Source organism: Mesitornis unicolor, unplaced genomic scaffold, assembly GCF_000695765.1.
Source record: "Mesitornis unicolor isolate BGI_N332 unplaced genomic scaffold, ASM69576v1 scaffold4795, whole genome shotgun sequence".
Classification (NCBI taxonomy): domain Eukaryota; kingdom Metazoa; phylum Chordata; class Aves; order Mesitornithiformes; family Mesitornithidae; genus Mesitornis; species Mesitornis unicolor.
Window position 1 is genome coordinate 14,697 of NW_010183354.1, and position 18,939 is coordinate 33,635.

At 43.3% G+C, this 18,939-nt stretch overlaps 1 protein-coding gene across 1 annotated transcript in view; it reads left to right on the forward strand.

Moving 5' to 3' along the window:
• The window catches only part of GLG1 (golgi glycoprotein 1), a 29,415-nt gene extending 11,296 nt beyond the window's left edge, over positions 1-18,119 (forward strand). Inside the window, exons 6-23 of the mRNA XM_010184095.1 lie at positions 1,421-1,542; positions 2,205-2,306; positions 4,016-4,169; positions 5,824-5,961; positions 6,721-6,807; positions 7,687-7,749; positions 8,442-8,555; positions 8,941-9,029; positions 9,904-10,021; positions 10,864-10,956; positions 11,501-11,638; positions 12,848-12,971; positions 13,318-13,460; positions 13,693-13,794; positions 14,511-14,618; positions 15,258-15,378; positions 17,243-17,349; positions 17,850-18,119. Coding sequence (XP_010182397.1) covers positions 1,421-1,542; positions 2,205-2,306; positions 4,016-4,169; positions 5,824-5,961; positions 6,721-6,807; positions 7,687-7,749; positions 8,442-8,555; positions 8,941-9,029; positions 9,904-10,021; positions 10,864-10,956; positions 11,501-11,638; positions 12,848-12,971; positions 13,318-13,460; positions 13,693-13,794; positions 14,511-14,618; positions 15,258-15,378; positions 17,243-17,349; positions 17,850-18,017 — 2,091 coding nt within the window. The 3' untranslated portion in view covers positions 18,018-18,119. The remainder of the gene's footprint in view (positions 1-1,420; positions 1,543-2,204; positions 2,307-4,015; positions 4,170-5,823; positions 5,962-6,720; positions 6,808-7,686; positions 7,750-8,441; positions 8,556-8,940; positions 9,030-9,903; positions 10,022-10,863; positions 10,957-11,500; positions 11,639-12,847; positions 12,972-13,317; positions 13,461-13,692; positions 13,795-14,510; positions 14,619-15,257; positions 15,379-17,242; positions 17,350-17,849) is intronic.
• The last annotated feature ends 820 nt before the right edge of the window (positions 18,120-18,939 follow it).

Genomic DNA, 18,939 nt, shown 5'->3' on the forward strand with positions numbered 1-18,939 from the left:
CCTAGAAGCTGAGGTCGGGCATCATTAACTTCGGGAAGAGCAAGTTGCAGGAAATCCGGCGTTCCTCCCAGGCAGTCTGTGCTCTGGCCTCTTGATTTGCAGCTTCCTAGTGGGTAAATGGCACAGCCTGTGTCTGCTCCAGGGCTCTGATGCTTTCTCTTTTTTTTTTAAATTCTGTGTTTTGTGATGTTAGAGCTTTGCCCCTGGAAGTTTCCTGGTTGGTGTTTAGGTGCAGACTTTGAAAGATGGAGGATAAAATTGTGTCTGTGCTTTTGATTTAGTTGGGCTGGGGGCCAGTGACAGAAATTGTTAAGTGTCAGGATGTTACTAGTGTAGACCTTTTGATGTCGGTGTGCGGTTGCCTTCTAAGCAAGCTCTCTTTTGTTTTACTCCAAACTGTCAGCTAAAAATGTTTGCCTGAGGAGTGATGATACCAATCTGCCCTGTGTCAGCCTTTGGAAATTCACTGCTTGGTGGGAAGTGAAGTGAAAGCTTCTCTTCTCCCCAAAACTGAACATTAAATAACGCTGGGATTTACCCGAATTCCCTTCCCCTGGCCCAGCAGATGCCTGCCAAATTCATGTGCAGATTCCACGGCTATGTCTTGATTTTGAAGCTTAGTGCTGTGGATGCCCAGTTGTGCTTCTGTATTAATAAGAGGCGAAAGGAGTACGGGGATATCGCAGCTTCAGGTTAGCACACCTGGTCTCTGAATATTTGGAAGGTTTTTATCTTTCACTTATATATGTGTATATGATATTATATATAGATCTGTATCATCATTTAATAATTATATATTTTATCTTGTATATTAAAAATTCTTTAATATGGACCAAACTGTGGCTACTCTGGCTTTGAAAAGCTTGAGCAGGCGTACCCGAGGAAATTCTATCTCATGGGCCAGCAGAACGGGACATTTTCTGCTGTGTTTCGGTGAAACCTTGGTATTCTCTCCAGGCAATTTGAAAATGTTTTTAGGCTATGTTTGTCGTTAGGCAGCTGGCCTTTAAACATGGATTTGGGTTTCAGTTTAGAACAGTAGGTAGTCTTCATGGAAGTGTGGTGCATTTGCGTGTTTGATATCATCAGATGGATGTAAAATACAGTGTTCGAATTTTACCAGTTCCATTTAGTAAACAGGTATATAAGTGGTCCAGGAGTACAGTTGACCTTCAGTGTGTGACCAGACCCCTCCAGCGTTCCTGGGCCACTTCATAAAGGTGATGAGGGTTCAGCAACACTGGACTCCCGTATCTGGTAACTGAATTTGCAGCACAAGTGCTTGAAACAAGCAACTGTAGAGCAGAGGAGATACCTGGTAGTGTTGCTATAGGCATCAAATCGCCACACTGAGAAGTTTCAAGTGCTCTCATTTTAATTATTCAAATTTGATTTCCTATCCACAATTTCTTTCTTCCAGCTCCAAACACTGATTCAAGAAACTGACCCCGGAGCAGACTACCGCATCGACCGAGCGCTGAATGAGGCCTGCGAGTCGGTCATACAGACGGCCTGCAAGCACATACGCTCTGGAGACCCCATGTAGGTGGCTGGGGTACAACGGATTTTTGTTTCTGTTGCGCATCCAACGAAGGTTGTGTGGCTGAGCAGTCCACATTCTGAAACCTGTGTCGAAATGATAGACTCCAGACTAGGAATTCAGACAGGGCTGGAGATGTGAACCGAGCTCTGTCTTCACTCTTGCCCTATAAGCAGGCTGAGGTTTTTACAACAGGGCTGGGTTTGCACTGGTGAAGGACGTAGCTATCTCCAGTGCTTAGGTTAAATTTGTAACGTTTGTGCTAATTCCTCTTACTATTTAAGTCTTTTGTGATATCACAAAGAAAAGTAACAAGCCTTGAAAGGCCGGCTAGGCAAACTCATACTGCAGAGACAAATGCCTCCGTTATCTTCAGGCCTGATATGTGTTGTATCCTGAGCCAGATTTTATGTAAATATGCCTTATGATTTTGTTGTATATCAGACTTGCTGAGACCTCTAAAGCAACAGAATGTAAGAGGGTGCAAAATGTGATATACGTTGGTTTAGATGTGATCTTCCTGAAAGAAGAGAAAGATCTTCGTGGTTTTTGAACACCTTATCTATGGTTCACTGGAAAAACTGATTTGGCAACACCAACTGCTGCAGGGAAGCTCAGCGTGATTGTAACAGTCTGTTGCTCAACTTTTTACTTCTGTTTTCAGGATTCTGTCTTGCCTGATGGAGCACTTGTATACTGAGAAGATGGTAGAGGACTGTGAGCATAGGCTCCTGGAGCTCCAGTATTTCATATCTCGAGATTGGAAGTGAGTACTGTAAAATAAGATTTATCCATACTTGATGCTGACATGTATTGTTTGTATGCTTCAGCAGTAAAAGTGTGATGCCCACCTAAATCGGGTACTCACTCAGAAGTGATGCAAGCCTTGAAAATAAATCTCTGGCCATACTGTAGTTGAAGGTAGCAGACTGTTTTATAGGAGTGCTACAGTATGGGAGTTAAGAAAACCAAGCTACTAAGTATAACAAAGAGACACTGTGAGAGACCCCCTGCTTCCATTTCTGCCATTTTTCAAGTTGTCCAGGTGTGGTTACAGCCTGTAGGGCACATGTAATCCCCTTTGGAGCACTGCTTTTCCAGCTTTCTCATCCAAAGATGGCAGTGCTTTGTTTTAAACATATACAGAGCCCCTTGTGTCTGTGTAAATTAAGATGAGAAGAGTATGAATTTGATAAACACGACCAGTGAGGAAAGAATAAGCGTTTGGCTTTTCCTCTGGAGAAGAACACGAGGTGAGGAAGCAGAGTACGTCAAACAGGGTTACTTCAAGCTGTGCAATAGTGCTTCTTAGTGACCGCAAGGAGCGTAGGGCAAGAAGTCCTGGGTTTCGATTACTGCAAAGGGTATTCAAATCAAACATTAAGAAAATCTGACTCATAGCTGTGTCTAAGGGCAGTATTGCCAAGTAGTTAAGAGTGCTCTGTGAACCTTCTGCTTTTAAAATGCACGGGGCTCCATGGACCAGAGAGTTTAGGGCTTTGTGGCTGTTTACTTAGTCATCTCTAACTGTCTCCATAGACAAGAATACTCACTAATTTTTTTCCTCCTCTGCCTGTTTCCCTTCACTGCTGGCTCTCCTGCCTGTGCTGTGTACAGACAGTTCATTGCTTGAGTCAAACTTAAGTGACTGGAAGAAGGAGGACTTGAGTATTTGCATTTTGCTGGGAGTAAAGATAATTCTAATTCACATTGCAGGCTGGGCAACATCAGCTCATCTTTCTTGTTTAACCACTGTTTCCTAGAACTGGCTCATAAAAACTGTTGTGTTAACTGCGGGCCTAGCACAGATGCACGCAGTAGAAATTATTTTCTTACTACTTTTATCATGATCTATATCATTGCGTCCACTGATACCCCTTGATGTTTGCTTCCTGAGGTGGTGTAGAAGTCTGAAGTTTCCGTTTGGGAAAGTTGCCGGTGTCTCACTTAGCTTTGATGTGATTAGATGGCATCTTAAAGAGATCTGCACTTGCAGTTTCCTTGTATGCAAAAGCAGGGGGTGCTGAGTTTTCAGTTAGCTCAAATCCAGAGCACACAATAATTAGCTCGGATTTTAATGAAACTGGCACTTCAAAATGGCAGCAGTACAAAGTACACGTAAGATACTGTGCAAGCGAAACAGAGTATGTCCCTGCCTTCCTGCTGCTTCAGGACATCAAGGAGATGATTTCTCATGTGTCAGCGTTTGGCTGGCATGCTGCGGAAGGGAATGGGAGGGGCTTCAAGAATCGTTTGAAGATTTAATCTCTAATTAAAGGTCTTGGTGTATTTTTGCAACGTTAGGGAGTTGATCCCAAATTGAGTGACGGGCGTTTTGCCACCTGTTGGTTCAGTTCGTTGCTGATGTGGTGTATGAAGACTTGAAGTGGATTTTTCTGACCTCAAAAGTGTTTCAGGGTACAAAAAACATTAAGGGTTTCGATGAAATAAGAGTGATAACGTTTCTGTTTGCAGATTGGATACGGTCCTTTACCGCAAGTGCCAGGGAGATGCCTCCCGTCTCTGCCATACCCACGGCTGGAATGAGACCAGTGAGCTGATGCCTCCAGGGGCTGTTTTCTCCTGCCTGTACAGACACGCGTACCGCACAGAGGAGCAAGGGAGGCGGGTAAGTGCTAGGGTGCAAGTTAGTGCTCTTTGATCTGCGATAGAAGGGTCGTACGCACGTTTGAAAGTTGGACACGTTGTGCTAAAACTGCAAGGATTCGCAGAAGCTGCTTAAAAGCATTTACCATAAGTGGTCCTTGCGCTGCTTTGGATGCCCAGCTCTTCCTCAAGTGTGCTCTGAGGGTCTGTGGTGTTGTTCTGGTAAGACACAAAAAGCCACATCAAGATGTGACAGTTGCTCACAAGGGGAGCTGTGCGCTGATAACTTGTGTACAGCTGTTTAGGCACAGCACAAATCCTCCTCCTCGTCTTACCAAAGAGGAATGTGATTCCTTGTACATAGCTCGCATAGCTGCAAAATTGGTTTTATGCAAAAAGGAGTTCCAAGCCCAGCTTTCCTAGGCTGTTTCTAATTAAGTTTTGATTTGAGTACAACTTCAGATTGTATCTTCCTGTTGATATAAAACATCCTTTAAATTCCTTAGAGCGTTCTGTACTGGTAGATCTGCTTATGCTGTCTTTAAAGAAAACGGTATGGAAAACTTACTCTGCAATCTCGAGATCCACCATGACCATGCTTGTTTGGTTCGAGAGCTGCTCTTTTCAAGTCTGCTGCCCTCTCGTGCCTTTATCCAGGCACTCCTCGAAAGCAGCTGGGTACCCTGTTCCATTTCTTCTGGCACTGTAGTGTACCCAGACCCTGGGAGTTGGTGGCTTTACACAGTGGCCTGCGTTAAAAATTAATTTCTACAGCTTGATGTGAAAGGTCTTTTTGTGGCAGAGGTCAAGTATTGATTGAAAGCATCTCTCTTTTAGGAATAATTTTTAATGCAGTTTCTTAGTCTGCTGAGTTGAGACTTTTTAATTCCATTTTGTATTACTGCTGACCAAAGAAATCAATACCCAGCCTGCAAATAATCTATCAGAAAGAGAAAAGACTTTTACGTGCATTTTTCTTGTGGAAAGTAGGCTAAGGGAACAGCTGTCATCTTGAAATTTAGTGTTTGAAAGCAAACTCATCATACGTGAGCTCTGACGTTTTTCCCAGTGCTGTCCGCAGAATGCTGGGTAATTCCCAGTGGCTTGGATTTTTAAATGTATGAAGTCTTAAGCTTTGACCAGTGTATTTGAGGTCTGACAAGCACCATGCCAGTATCCCTTGGTTTTCTACGATTAATTTGTTTCTTCCTCAGTCTTGGCAAATGCTGGCTCTGATGTGCTAAGTGAGGATTGCTGAGACAAAACAGCAGCTGGGCTGTGTTCCCTCATTCTGGGCTTCCCTTTCGGTATTGAGGGCACGAGCTATTTTGACTTTCTTCTCCAGAAGCAGTCTGTAGCTCTGAATGAAGGAGGCAGTGCAGCAGATAATCTAGAGAGCTGCCTTGACATCTCATTTTGAAAGCAAAGTGGAGGTTCAAGAGTGTAAGATTTATTTTAGTGGAATGAAAGGACCCTTCCTCCAAACTAAATGACAAAGAGTTTGGAGCCTGGGTTGCTTGTAGGGGCCCTGCCGGGCTCATGCTGAGCAGTACAGGACTTCTGTGCTTCCTAGGATTGCTGATGGCATTTGTGGTCACTCTCAGTACGTCACCCACCAGATCTTTGTTACAGATTTAGAGACCCCGTGTGCTAAATGCTCTTCGCCCTCTTTGCAGCTATCGCGAGAGTGCAGAGCAGAGGTCCAGAGAATCCTGCATCAGCGTGCCATGGATGTGAAGCTGGACCCAGCCCTCCAGGACAAGTGCATGATTGACTTAGGGAAGTGGTGCAGTGAAAAAACTGAGACCGGGCAGGTACTGTACGCAGTAGCACTGCTAATTCAAATGCATTTGCAAAGCTGGGTGGGGTGGCAAGGTCAAGAAAGGGGATAAAGGGACATCTTGTTGTCAGCTGTCGCTTTGTACCTGAGAATGTATTAAAAATGCTTGCAGTTCGAAGCATAATCTACGTTAGACTGAGAGAGGGCATAAGAAGCAGCTTTGCATCTACTGCGTGGCTTCAGTAGGTTCAGATGCACAGAGGGAGAAGGGGAATTTTAGCAAGGACTTTACTGAGGCAGCACCACCCCACCCTGACTCTATTTGTAATATTCTGTTACAAGCTTGGCATTTCCCACGTAAACTTTATCCCATTTCCATCTGACAAATACTGACGTGCTTCCTGTGTTTATCCAGAACTGAACTAACATCTGCTGCTGCTTAATAAAGTCTCAACAAATGCCTTCATGTTAAATTGCTGTGCCCTACTCAGAGTGTAGGGGAGGAGCCCTTCGATGGCAGACGCAGCAGAGCGTACACCATTGTCTTGCTGAACACACCATCATAGGTTGTAGTGTAGTAATTAACCTCATTAAGGTTATGTGAAGGGCAAATTAAATGTGATATTCCAGAAGTGAACACACACCATGCGGATTGTGAGAACAAGCAGTAACATCCTAGACCAGCAGTCTCAATCGTTCTCATCTCACATACATGTGTGTGTTCTGGAAGTGCCAGTAAAGGAGTGGGATTAGATGGTTCTTGGATCACGCACTGAAATGTCTGTTTTTGCAGGAGCTGGAATGCCTTCAGGACCATCTTGATGACTTGGTGTCTGATTGCAGAGACATAGTGGGAAACCTCACTGAGCTGGAGTCTGAGGTGGGTGGTTTCCAGCCAGGGATAAAGGGAATAGTTGGGCATTGCCTAGTTAAGCATGTCATTTTGACAGTGATAAAAAAGTGAGGTTAGAGTAGCTGGAGAAGTGCAGAGACCAGCCATTCCACCCCATACATAAGCTTTCATGTGGGTTTTTTGAGGAAGAGAATCGAACAGTGGTTCAGGATTTTAGGCCAGTGATGACATTTTTCCTGCTTAGAATCGGTGATCATAATGAAGCTGAGATTTCTTGCACTGCTAACCCAATTACCATTAGTACAAGTCAAGATACATCATGGGACTTAATTTTTTGGTCTTGCTTGCAAGTAGTTTTGAGTACCATATTGCAGCTTCCCTCTCCATGTCCCAAAAATTTGGCAAGAGGTAACTGACGAGTACATCATTGGAGGTTTTCAATGAGGTCAGCAGCTTTACTGATTTTATGAAGCTGCATATTTGATTATCCTGCCTCAAGCTGTTCTCTGTATCTGCTAAAATTTACATTGTACTCTGGGGAAAGCTTCCTTCCAGTGGTTACAAAATGGTTTGTTCAGAGCTGTCATTATTCTTTAACTCCTGCCTTAGGTGTGAGGTGATTTCTAGTGCTGTAGCGTCCAGTTTGGAAAGGCTGACTGAAATATCCAAGCAATGAGTTTTTGTGGAGACCAGGCTCTTTTCCCTGAAGCTGGAAGGCTTGTCTTGCATTTGCCACATTGTTGGCAAAAGTGAACCCGAGGATTTCTAGAACTGAAGGGCAAAGCTGTTTGCACCTCTCAAAACCCTGTAATCTGGGATGAGTTTAACCTGTTGTTACAGGGTTTTTTCAGAGCCCTTTTTCTTGTCCATTCGTTGTGAAAATGAAATATTGCATGTTTTCTGCAGGACATTCAAATTGAAGCCTTGCTGATGAGAGCATGTGAGCCCATTATCCAGACGTTCTGTCATGTGAGTGCTCCGTAACAGCGTGAAAATCTTTGGGGGGGGGAAAACACAGTGTGAGAAAGGCTAAAGGGTTTTAGCATTAGTTCTTGGTGTACTTGCTACACTTCAGAAGTGAAATAAGATGTAAGCGGTTATGAAATCCTTAATAAAAAAACACTCTATACCAAAATTTCCTAGTTCCATGTAGTACTTCTGCTGCTGTCAGAACCCTAGCCCAAAAGCTGGAGTGTGAAGGTGAAAATTGCCCTGTAATTGGAAAAAATCTCTTTACAGTGGGTTCAAAACTAAACTTCTTCCCTCCCCCTCGCCTGCAAGCAGTAAGGCAGCCACTCCACTCTGTGCAGCTGCTCTGCATTGCTGAAATAACTGCTTGCATTGCTCTGGGATTGAGTAGTTAAATTGCAGTGAAGGCACCTAGCTGGAGCACTTCACGTAAGCATCGTGTCTCTGTGGTGTGATTTCTTCACTCTAAAGTGTGCGTGTGCCCAAGATGATTCCTTTCTGAACTATGTATATGGTTGCGTGGTAGAGGTGTGTGGCACAGCTCTGGGGTGGTCAGTTAATGGTGAATGTAAGCTCACAATAGAGTGTGGGACTCTAAGTTCCTTTCTTTCCTGGTAGCAGCGGGCTAAAGGAACGTAAAAATGATGACTTCTGACAGTAGCTCAGTTTTAAGCTTTTCATCTCTTCCTCAGGAGGTTGCAGATAACCAGATTGATTCTGGGGACCTGATGGAGTGTCTAATACAGAACAAACACCAGAAGGAAATGAATGAAAAATGTGCAATCGGAGTTACTCATTTCCAGCTGGTAAGCAGCACTTCGCTATCAGTGGAAGCCTGTTCTGTTCGTGGAGGGTGTTGACAGGAACTGGCTAATTATGAAATCCCTCCTCCTTTGAGATAGATTTGCCCACTGTGTTTAAAGTGCTCTCGTGAATCCAGACAGTTGTACGTGCATGTCTTGTCACATTTATTTATTTACCCTAACCTTCCTCCCTGGTGTATGGTAGATAAGGTCCCAACTTGTTCAGCAGTGCAGCATTCCCCTTGCTTCCACATTAATAAGTTGTGGACACAGGCATTTGCTGACTGTATAATTCAGCAGTTGTTCTTCTGAACAGTGCTTTTTTTTTCTCCTCTCCAGCTGACCAAAGTTGTTGTTTCTTTTTTTTCCCCCCTGATTTCTCTTGCAGGTTCAAATGAAAGATTTTAGGTTCTCATACAAGTTTAAAATGGCTTGCAAGGAGGATGTGCTGAAGCTTTGCCCCAACATCAAAAAAAAGTATGTAGCACCTGACCAAACAGTGATCTGATTGCATAAATATGTAATAAAGTTATAGGATATTTCACGATAGGACCGAAAACGCTGGACTTCCCTTACAGGCTGATTGTTTTGTGTGTTTTCCCTTAGTGCCTGCGTTCTGCAGATGCTTACTGTAGAGTCGTTCCCTGCCTCTTTAAAATCACTTCTGCTCTACTCTTGCATACAAGCCCATCATCTTTATTTTTCTTGCTCTGAAAATAGCTAATGATTACGATCAGTGGACTGCATGACCCAGGATGCTTCATAGCCTTGTTAGATTCGTCTTCTAAGATGCGGGTTACCGTTGTTCCAGATGTTGCTCTGGGAAGGAAAAATAGCCCACTCGTTCTACCTGTTTTATTCATTTCAGTGTAAGGGTTCTTCCATGGTCTGCTGCTATGGCGTAAGGGTAAACTACACACAAGGTCAATCCTGTTCGTGGATAGCAAGACTGTTTGCCTTTTATGATATAAAAGCCCTTCCCATCATGTAAAAGGATTGTTTGCAATGCCATGTAGGTATCCACCTTCATGTGTTTCTGAGATTAAGGAATGCTTTTCTAAAGTGCTCACATGTTTGAAGAGCAGAGGTCTTGCTGGGCAGGGCTGTGGTGGGATTTTGAATATCTTCCTGTCTGGTGATCTGGACCCCAGTTAAATAGCATCAGATTTCAGTTTTGATTGTGATCCAGGTACTTACATAGAGCTGTACCCAGACTAGAAGTAAGCGTAGATGCACAAGGACTTTGTGTTTGGATCTTTGGGGTCAGTGTCTCTGATCTGGCGATACAGCACGATTCTTAACTGGCCCAGGTGAAGGGTGTACGAGTAAAAAGCTGTCTTCTTTTCTGCAGGGTGGATGTCGTGATCTGTCTGAGCACAACTGTGCGCAACGATACTTTGCAGGATGCCAAGGAGCACAGGGTCTCTCTGAAGTGCCGCAAACAGCTGCGTGTTGAGGAGCTGGAGATGGTAAACATGCATTAAACTCTTGATGTGTGCTCACTCCTTTAGTGAGGTCCTTCAATTGAGGCTTCCTGGTTTGTCCACCATGGAAAAAAAGGAAGCTCATTTATTAGATGTATCTAATTTATTTTTTCCACTCTTACAACACAAGGCTCAATTGCCCTTCACGGTGAAAGTAATGATTGTCTATTTTAATGCCATAAATACAGTCTTGTGAAGGCTAAGGCAAGCCAAATGGCCATTGGGATTTCAGCTAGAAGTGATTACATTTAGTGTTAGATAGCAATGTGCTACACATGCTGATGTCCTTAAAGTCCTCTAGGAGAGAATGAAAGCTTCATTTTACAGACTGGGGAAATGGGCACAGATGAAGCAACTCGACTCCAGCTGCTGCGAGTTCCTCAGTGGATAAACAGGTTCTGGTAGGCAAGGCTGCCGCTCAGCTTCGTGCTGCAGTGCTTGCAGCAATAAGCTCATGAGGTCTCTGTCCGGTAGATATCTGAGTGTTGAAGCTTCACCTGAAGTAGGCCCGTATCAGAAGATGCAGCACGCTTGCCTTTGTGTGGACAAATTCAAATGCTGGGCATTATTGAAAGCAGGGAACTTCATTCACGCTTGCCAGCTCTAGAATTCAGTTTAAATCCTTTCTTCAGTGTAGAAAGCCAACTGATCCCCACTGCATGGATTTGTGGATTTCCCAGTAACACCATTTCTTCCACTTAAGACCATTAAATTCCAAGAAACCGACCTGCCTGAGAGAGTTGTTTGCCTGGTTAATCTATCAGCTAGAGCCCTCCACTCACAAAAAGTAAAATACTTAAAAGTTCATATTGTAATTTATCCTGCAGACTGAAGATATCAGACTTGAACCAGAACTGTATGAGGCTTGTAAAAGTGACATCAAGAATTACTGCCAAAATGTGCCCTATGGCAATGCTCAGGTAATGGGTTTTATTAATAATTTACAGTTTAATTTGTACTTTACTTCAGAATTTTTTTAAGTACACTTCCTCCCCTGTGAGTGCAGCTTTTGATTTTCAGTGGATATCACTGAAATCTTTTGCCAGTATTTTGTAACATTAGATGTATTTGTTTCACAAGCATTAATACTGGGTGCATGCAGTGCTGTGGACAGTTAATTCCTCACTTAATGATAGTTTTAAGCTATTAGCAGCTGGCTACTGCAAACGATGCTAAAAGATTCCTTGAGCATTAACGACTGCAAGATGAGGTTGGGGTTTTGGAGTAAATCGAGGTAACCCTCTTCATCTCATTAAATCTTTGTGAGAAGAGATGAGCTTAAAGCAAGTCCTGGAAGCAAGCATTGGTCATGACTTTTTTTGATGAGATCTAGGCATTGGGAACCTAACTAGATGTATTGGTGAAGACAGTCATTTAGGGGAACACATAGCTGTGCGTTCTAAGCAGCATATGACAGAATCGTATCAACCGTGTGTCTGTTCTGGTTGTGATACTGTGGTGTAGATTATTGAATGCCTGAAGGAAATCAAGAAGCAGTTGAGTACTCGGTGCCACCAGAAGGTGTTTAAACTGCAGGAGACTGAGATGATGGATCCAGAACTGGACTACACACTCATGAGAGTCTGCAAGCAGATGATCAAGGTAATGGTAATGCGCTGATTTAAGAGAGTGGGGTTGGGATATAAGAGCTCTATTGGATCTGAGCTTCCCATAAGGGCTTGTTCCAGGACGGCTGTGTTCTCTTAGAAGTATCACTACTTTTTTGCCACGTAATGAGTTTCTTAACTGCATCAGACTGAAGGTCCGTCAGGGCTCTTCTCTTTCAACTTTATTTCCTCCAAATACCTGATCAAAGCCCATGCACTAATAAATTTGTCTTCCCAACTGCCAGTGGAATTGAGGAGGGAGTTTGCGCTCAGGCTTCTAACACAGTTTTCATCCAGTTGATTTGGATTCAGATCGGGTTTTAGCAAAGGTGAGAAAGTTATGATTACGGTGAGTAACACCTTCAGTTCACTGCTGACCTGGTGTACACAGACTTTCATCAAACTGATAAAGCAGGCGAAATCATGTAAAATTAAAATTAGAAATGCTGGCTTAAATGGTACCAGGTGGAAAGTAGCAGTGAGTGTTAATACAAGATACTTTTGCACAGTAGCCAGAATTGCAGGCCCTGAGACACCAGTGTGTGTGGTCTGCATGCAGTGCCCTGACTCCACACTGTGGCTGAAGCAGAGCATTTTGAGAGTTTATTGCTCTCCAGTACAGACTCATGCTTTTAAATAGAGACCTGTAATCTCACCAGCATGGTGAGGATTAGAAAATGCAACACCTCATCCTACATCCGCAAAATTAGTTTCCAACAAAAGAAGTTGATACCTCGATCTGAATTTTGGGTAAGTGGTTCACTTTTGACTATCCAATTTAGGGTGGGAATGGACAAATTAGTGTCACTAAGCTGTTCTCTGATTTCTTGTTCTGTATGGTCTCACTTGTATTACCAGTGGAGTCTTCACCTGTTGCTTTGGTGGGTATTTCTTGCAAAGTGTGCTGTGACTTAAGAATGGAAAATAAAGGCAAATTACTCCTGGTGCTGCCAGCACAAGCTGGAGCCTAGAAGCCAGTCAAGACTGTACAGCTATTGCTCACTCCATAAGCAGAGGTATTTGTGCCCATAGTCAATTTGGAGAGTAACACTGTTCTTTTAAAAAGCAGGTACTGGGGCTAGGAGGTGTTTCTGTGTACCTCTGGGTTGGGCAGGTGGTTATTGCTGTCTTCCATGAATATCGTTGGGGTTTTTTTTCAGTGATGAAACTTAAAAGTTTTTGGGTGGTTTTTTTTCTTTTGTAGCGGTTTTGTCCAGAAGCAGACTCCAAAAATATGTTGCAGTGTTTGAAACAAAACAAGAACAGTGAAGTGATGGATCCTAAATGCAAGCAGATGATTACCAAGCGCCAGATTACACAGAACACAGGTATTGTCTTCTGGAAAAAAACCTTAACTTGCCTGCCTGAGCTGTTGAGTGCTCTGCATGGCTGAAAGAATGTTTGCTTTGTTTCATTCTTCATGGTTGTCAGTGCACACACTGACTTCCTTCAGTCAGGCTCTTGAGTGTCAGCGAGTGTTACCGGATCCACTTTGTTCCTGAAGCTCTTACCTTACAAGTTAGTATTTTTTTCACAACAGAATATTTTTCCCCAGAGTGAAATTTCTCGGTGGTACAACGTCATCCAGGAAACTTCTGTCAGATCTCTTTTGGAGCGTTCTGTTCTGTACTCTGATGTGTACTCTAATGAAGTCCTGTCATCTTTCCTGCTCAGATTACCGCTTAAATCCAGTGCTCAGGAAGGCCTGCAAAGCAGACATACCGAAATTCTGCCAAAATATCTTGAACAGGGCCAAGGATGACACAGAGTTGGAAGGGCAAGTCATCTCATGCCTGAAGTTGAAATATGCAGACCAGGTGAGTGGAGCTGGTGCATGCAAATGAGAAACTGCACTGAGCAGCACTCAGTAAATGACAAACCAAACCTGGGCTTGTGTTGTGTTGTGTTGTGTTCAGTGTCCGTCACAGGCTGCACATAAATGAGTTTTTATGCTCCTACACCAACTACACAGGTTAAAATGCAAGGTGATTGATTTGTGAAAATAAATAAAGGTCATTGAGTGGGTTAATGACTTTCTCCGCTTAATAGCGTCTCTCTCCAGACTGTGAGGACCAAATTCGAGTGATAATCCAGGAATCGGCTCTTGATTATCGGCTTGATCCCCAACTTCAGATGCACTGTTCTGAAGAGGTAGGAGAAGTAGCTCCACAGCTACGGGGTCCCTTTGCGTGTCGTGGGGTCCCTTTGCGTGTCGTGGGGTCCCTTTGCGTGTCGTGGGGTCCCTTTGCGTGTCGTGGGGTCCCTTTGCGTGTCGTGGGGTCCCTTCGTGTAACAGATTTTTCTTAAAACATGAACTCTCCTGATAACTTATTTTAAAAAACCAAACCCTTTATCTGTTTCTAGCTAGTCAGGTTCTCTGCTTGTGACTTTTGCCCAAGAATTGTAGTTTCCTGTGCAGTGCTAATATGGAGTTCATTTTTTCAGCAGGGATCTCATCAGTACTTGTGACTATGGAAAAACACTGCTTTCCTGTTGTAAAAAAACCCCAATGTGTGTCAGTTCTCCGGTCCTGTCAGCCTTAACTGAAATAGTCAGATTTTTAAGCTTTCACTTTTCATAGCTGCATCAGCCCTGCCTCAAGTATTGCTTATTTCATATTGTAAATGGAACTCTTTTCCTCCCCTTCTCCTCAGTACAGCATTACTGACTTCTTGCTGTTGATTTTCACAGGGTGTGCATATTGCATGATCCAGGCTACGTTGGGATCTGGGGGGTAGGGGGAAAGTATCTCATTGTGTGTTCTCTTGCTGTGCCCCGTGATGAACTAATGTACTGATATCTAAATGTGCTAAATCGTGGAACGATTGTTGTGAACTGCTTATCTTAAAATACCTTTTCCAAAACAGATTTCCAACTTGTGTGCAGAAGAAGCAGCAGCTCAGGAACAAACTGGGCAGGTGGAAGAATGTCTGAAAGTCAATCTGCTGAAAATAAAAACTGAAATGTGCAAAAAGGTAAAGGAAGTAAATTGAATGTGCTTTAAAAGGCATCTCATCCCTGCAGAAATCTGTAATTTTTCCAGATCACAGCCCAGGCCATGTTCTAGCTAGTAGGAAGCCAGAGCTCTGCAAATTCCCTTACACATCTCGGTTCTGGCCTGCAGCGATTCAATTCAATTTCAGTTTGCCAGTGAAAATTGTGCTGTCAATGCCTCCTTTGCAATGCCAAGCTTGGATCCTTTCTTGGCTATGGCTGCCAAAGTTTCTTGTTACTAATCTCTTTTGTGTTGCTGTCTCTGTTGCAGGCTTCCTGAGTGCTGGGTATGGCCTAGGCACTGGCCATGAGCAGTGAATTGCCTTGTGGCTATGGCCCCTTTTTTCAGTTCTAACTGAAGTAACCCTGGCACATTGACTTTGTATTTTGGATTAACATGAGTATTTTAATTAATATAACTATGGCAACCCTTATAAACCAGGACACTTAATCCAGCCTAAACCAGCATTCATAGCCTCATCCAGAGACAGTGGTGGTTTTTCTTATGATCCTGGATTTAAAAAGATGATGTGCTTCTCAAACATTGAGCACTATGAGGTTTGCTCTCTCTCCTTTTTTTTTTTTTTTTTGAGATGTACTTGTGATTTCTCCATCCCCAGGAAGTGCTCAACATGCTGAAGGAAAGCAAAGCAGATATATTTGTTGACCCAGTGCTCCACACAGCCTGTGCCCTAGACATCAAACACCACTGTGCTGCCATTCCACCAGGAAGAGGACGCCGTAAGTGCTTGTGCTTTACTCCTATAACCCCTCAGTCCTGAGAGCCATCAGCTGCATTTTCTGACCAGCATTATCTTAAGTACGAGGTATTTCCACCAGACCTTTGCAGGTAGAGCAGCTGCAGAGGTGGTAGATGCCACCAGAAGGTGAGTATCAAGAAGTCCTTCCTCGTGGCCAAGGCAGAATCTGTTCTTCAGTTCTGAGATAATATCCTTGCAGCCTTATCTGCAAATTTAATAAGTACATTTTATATTCCATCATCCATGTGATTACTGACAAGAGTGTGTGACACCATATCTGTGACCTTTCTATAAAATCCCTCCTCAGTTAAATCCCATTGAAGATGAGTTCTTGATACGCATGGACTGAAGTGTATGGACTCATTTTTCAGTGAGGTTTGTTTCCCACTCTATATCAGCTTCACACAAGATACAGCTCCCAAGCTTACTTGGGACAATGTTCTATGAGACTGTATCAAAAGCTTCCCTAGAACTAAGCTGCTTCTCTTACAGAAGCAAATCAGTTTGGTCTCACAAGCTAATCCCCTTGGCCCTTCCTTTGTAATAGTCTTCGTCCGTGGTTGGCTTCTTTGTTTCAGTATTTTTGACAGAAAATGAAACTGAAATCCTTTGATTTTCCTTTTTTTTTCCTCCTTAAACATACCATTTTTTTCTTTTCCAGTATTACAGTGGGTAGGTAATCTCTACTACATTTTCTAAGTTCAAATAGCAGCTAAAGGCTTTGAGACTTCATCAGTTGTTCCAAGTCTTCCAAGACTGAGTTCACCAGGTTCAGACCACTTGAAACATCATTTATTAAAGTACTTCCTAACCCGTTCTTTTCCTGTTTGAGGTCAAGATCTTGCACTTTGTTACTGCTGTACGGTAGCTGGATGGTACATATGGCTGTTTAAGGAACGCTAGTGGAGGAAAAAAAATCTTGAACTTTCCCATCTTTCTGAGTTTATCTGGCATTAAAAATAACAGCCAAGTATTTTCCTGATCATTATCTTCCGTGCTGGTTACTGAATGCCTTCCTGAAATTCTGGATATCCTTTTATTTGTTCCTGTTTTGTCATGATGCTTTTGATGTGTGTTCAGATGTGTTTGCAGTGAAGAGCTGCAGAGGACTGTAGCTTGGAGAGGGATCTGCTTCTGAGTGTTTGAACTGATAATTGTTTTTAAAAAGTCTGGAGTTAGTTTAAAGTTTGCAGCCTGTTTGCTGTGAACAAAATAACTCTTCACTGCCAAGCAAAAAGCATCCACTTAAAGGATTATTTAAGTATAAAATCCAAAACTTCATGTTGGTGTCTCAGGAGCATGTAAAAGAGCTTATGAGTTAGCCAAGCTTCTCCAGGGCACCCAGAACATTGTGATCCTGTTTCCTTTCCACGGGACTCTGAAAGCTCAGGAAGTTAAACATTTCCAAAACATTTTGTTGATCAAAAGAAACTCTTAACAAGCCTAAAGAGATAAGTGCCTTTTTTTGTGAGCTGCATTTGGCTTTATTTCTCTTTAAAGGGTAATGGCACAGAATTTAGAGTGCAGCTCATTGACGGTGCAGTTTTATAAGACTTGATAAAATCTCGTGTAAGGCACATGAATTACATCTTGGATACGTACTGTCATTTCTTTTTGGAAATCGAAATTCCTTGTGCCTCAAACTGCAATATTAATCCTGAATCTTAGTGAAATTGCTACCTTCAAGGCTACAGCAGGGCTTTGTATCCAGTCTGTCAGGCTGGCCAGTCTGTTTAGGAAGCCATGTAACAGTCGGCCTTTATGAGAATTCAAGTGTCCCTTTCCACAGCGTGCTGTTGAAGCCACTGTTTCTGTTTTGTAACACCGTTTCCTGCACACTACAGAAATGTCGTGCTTAATGGAAGCTCTGGAAGACAAGCGCGTGAGGTTGCAGCCCGAATGCAAGAAACGCCTTAACGATCGTATTGAAATGTGGAGCTATGCTGCAAAGGTGAATATGTAAAGGGTTTCCTGCTTGGTTTGGTTTTTTATTCCTCATTGGATCTTTCTGTTGCAGGCTATTCATGATAAACTACAACTGTAATGACATTCTTGTCTCTGAGGGAAGTTGAGCGTTTTGAGTTTGGCCTAGAAAAACTGAAATCAGATTTCCCTGTTTGAACTTGTGTGTCTCTGTCTCTCTCTGTGTCTGGGGTGCATCCTCAGCAGTGCAGAATTAAGCTGTCTTTTGTGCACACAGAGCTCAGTCTCCTGTACAGAAAGTCTGGGACAATGAAGTAGGGCCAGCAGAACTTGCTGTTCTGAAGCTGTCTCCTGAGCAGCAGTTCCTTCAGATGAATCATTGCAGACCTGCTTGTCTGTGGCTTAGACCAAGCCTGATGGTGACAGGAGGCAATAGTAGTACCAGAGACCAAACCAGCTAAATCCCAAGGCCAGGGGTCATGTGGAAAAACTGCAGCTTGGCTCATTTTATTCCCTTCTCACCTCCAGGTTGCCCCAGCAGAAGGCTTTTCTGACCTTGCCATGCAAGTTATGACCTCTCCGTCCAAGAACTACATACTGTCTGTGATCACGGTCGGCATCTGTGTACTCTTCCTCATCGGCCTGATGTGTGGACGCATCACCAAGCGGGTGACAAGAGAGCTCAAGGACAGGTAGAGCCTGGATTGCCTGCTGAAGAAATGCCTGCCCAGTGCCCAGTTTTGTACAGCCCTCCTCTGTATAGTCTACCCACCCCCTCTTGTGAGAGGAGAATAAAAAAAAAAAACCCAACAAAAAAATTAGAACAGCAGCAGATGTTGGCTCAGTTTTCCCATCCTGGATCTCATCCACAGCATCTTCATCCTATGACAATTTGTGTGCAACATTGGCAGCCCAGCCAGCAGCTTTTGTTACCCCTTTGTTAGCAGACTCTCGTTTACCTGCCTGTAGACAAGTCTCTGTTGTACTGTTGGAACTGCCTTCACTCTCCAAATCAGACTGATACGACCTGCAGCTCAAGCAGTTTTTAAGTAAATTTTTAAAGAAAGACATATATCTGCATACCGACTGTACGATTTAGGTAACGGTTCGTACTGAAATCTAGTCATCCTCTGTGGCTGGGTGAAATTGAGGCAGGAATTTAAAGGGTAAATTGCATCTTACACCACAGTTGGCCTTGTTTTGGACATCTTGCTCATCTTATGTAAAGCATCTTCAGAGCATAGTCTTGGACAACCTAAGGACACCAGTCACTGGTGTCATCTTCTAGTGAATATCCTGCTTTTGTGACTGTGGATTTTTTTGGCTGAAAAGATGTCCTCCCTTTTTTCCTCTGCCACTTGCAAGATAGAATAAAATACTGACCAGGATCAAATACTCACGTGAGCTGTACAGCTTGTATTTCAGTAGATTAAAGCCGTGGTGTAGACGCGAGGCACGTAGAGCCTGTCAGTGGCGTACAGCGCTGCTGTCAGCGGGCGTTGAGTGCCCTCATCAGTCACTCAGTCAGCTTTTCTATTAGCCACAACGCAGTAAAATTCTAACACTCCTTTTATTTTACCTGGCTGCTGCTAAGCTGTTACCCTTCCAAATTCGCTGT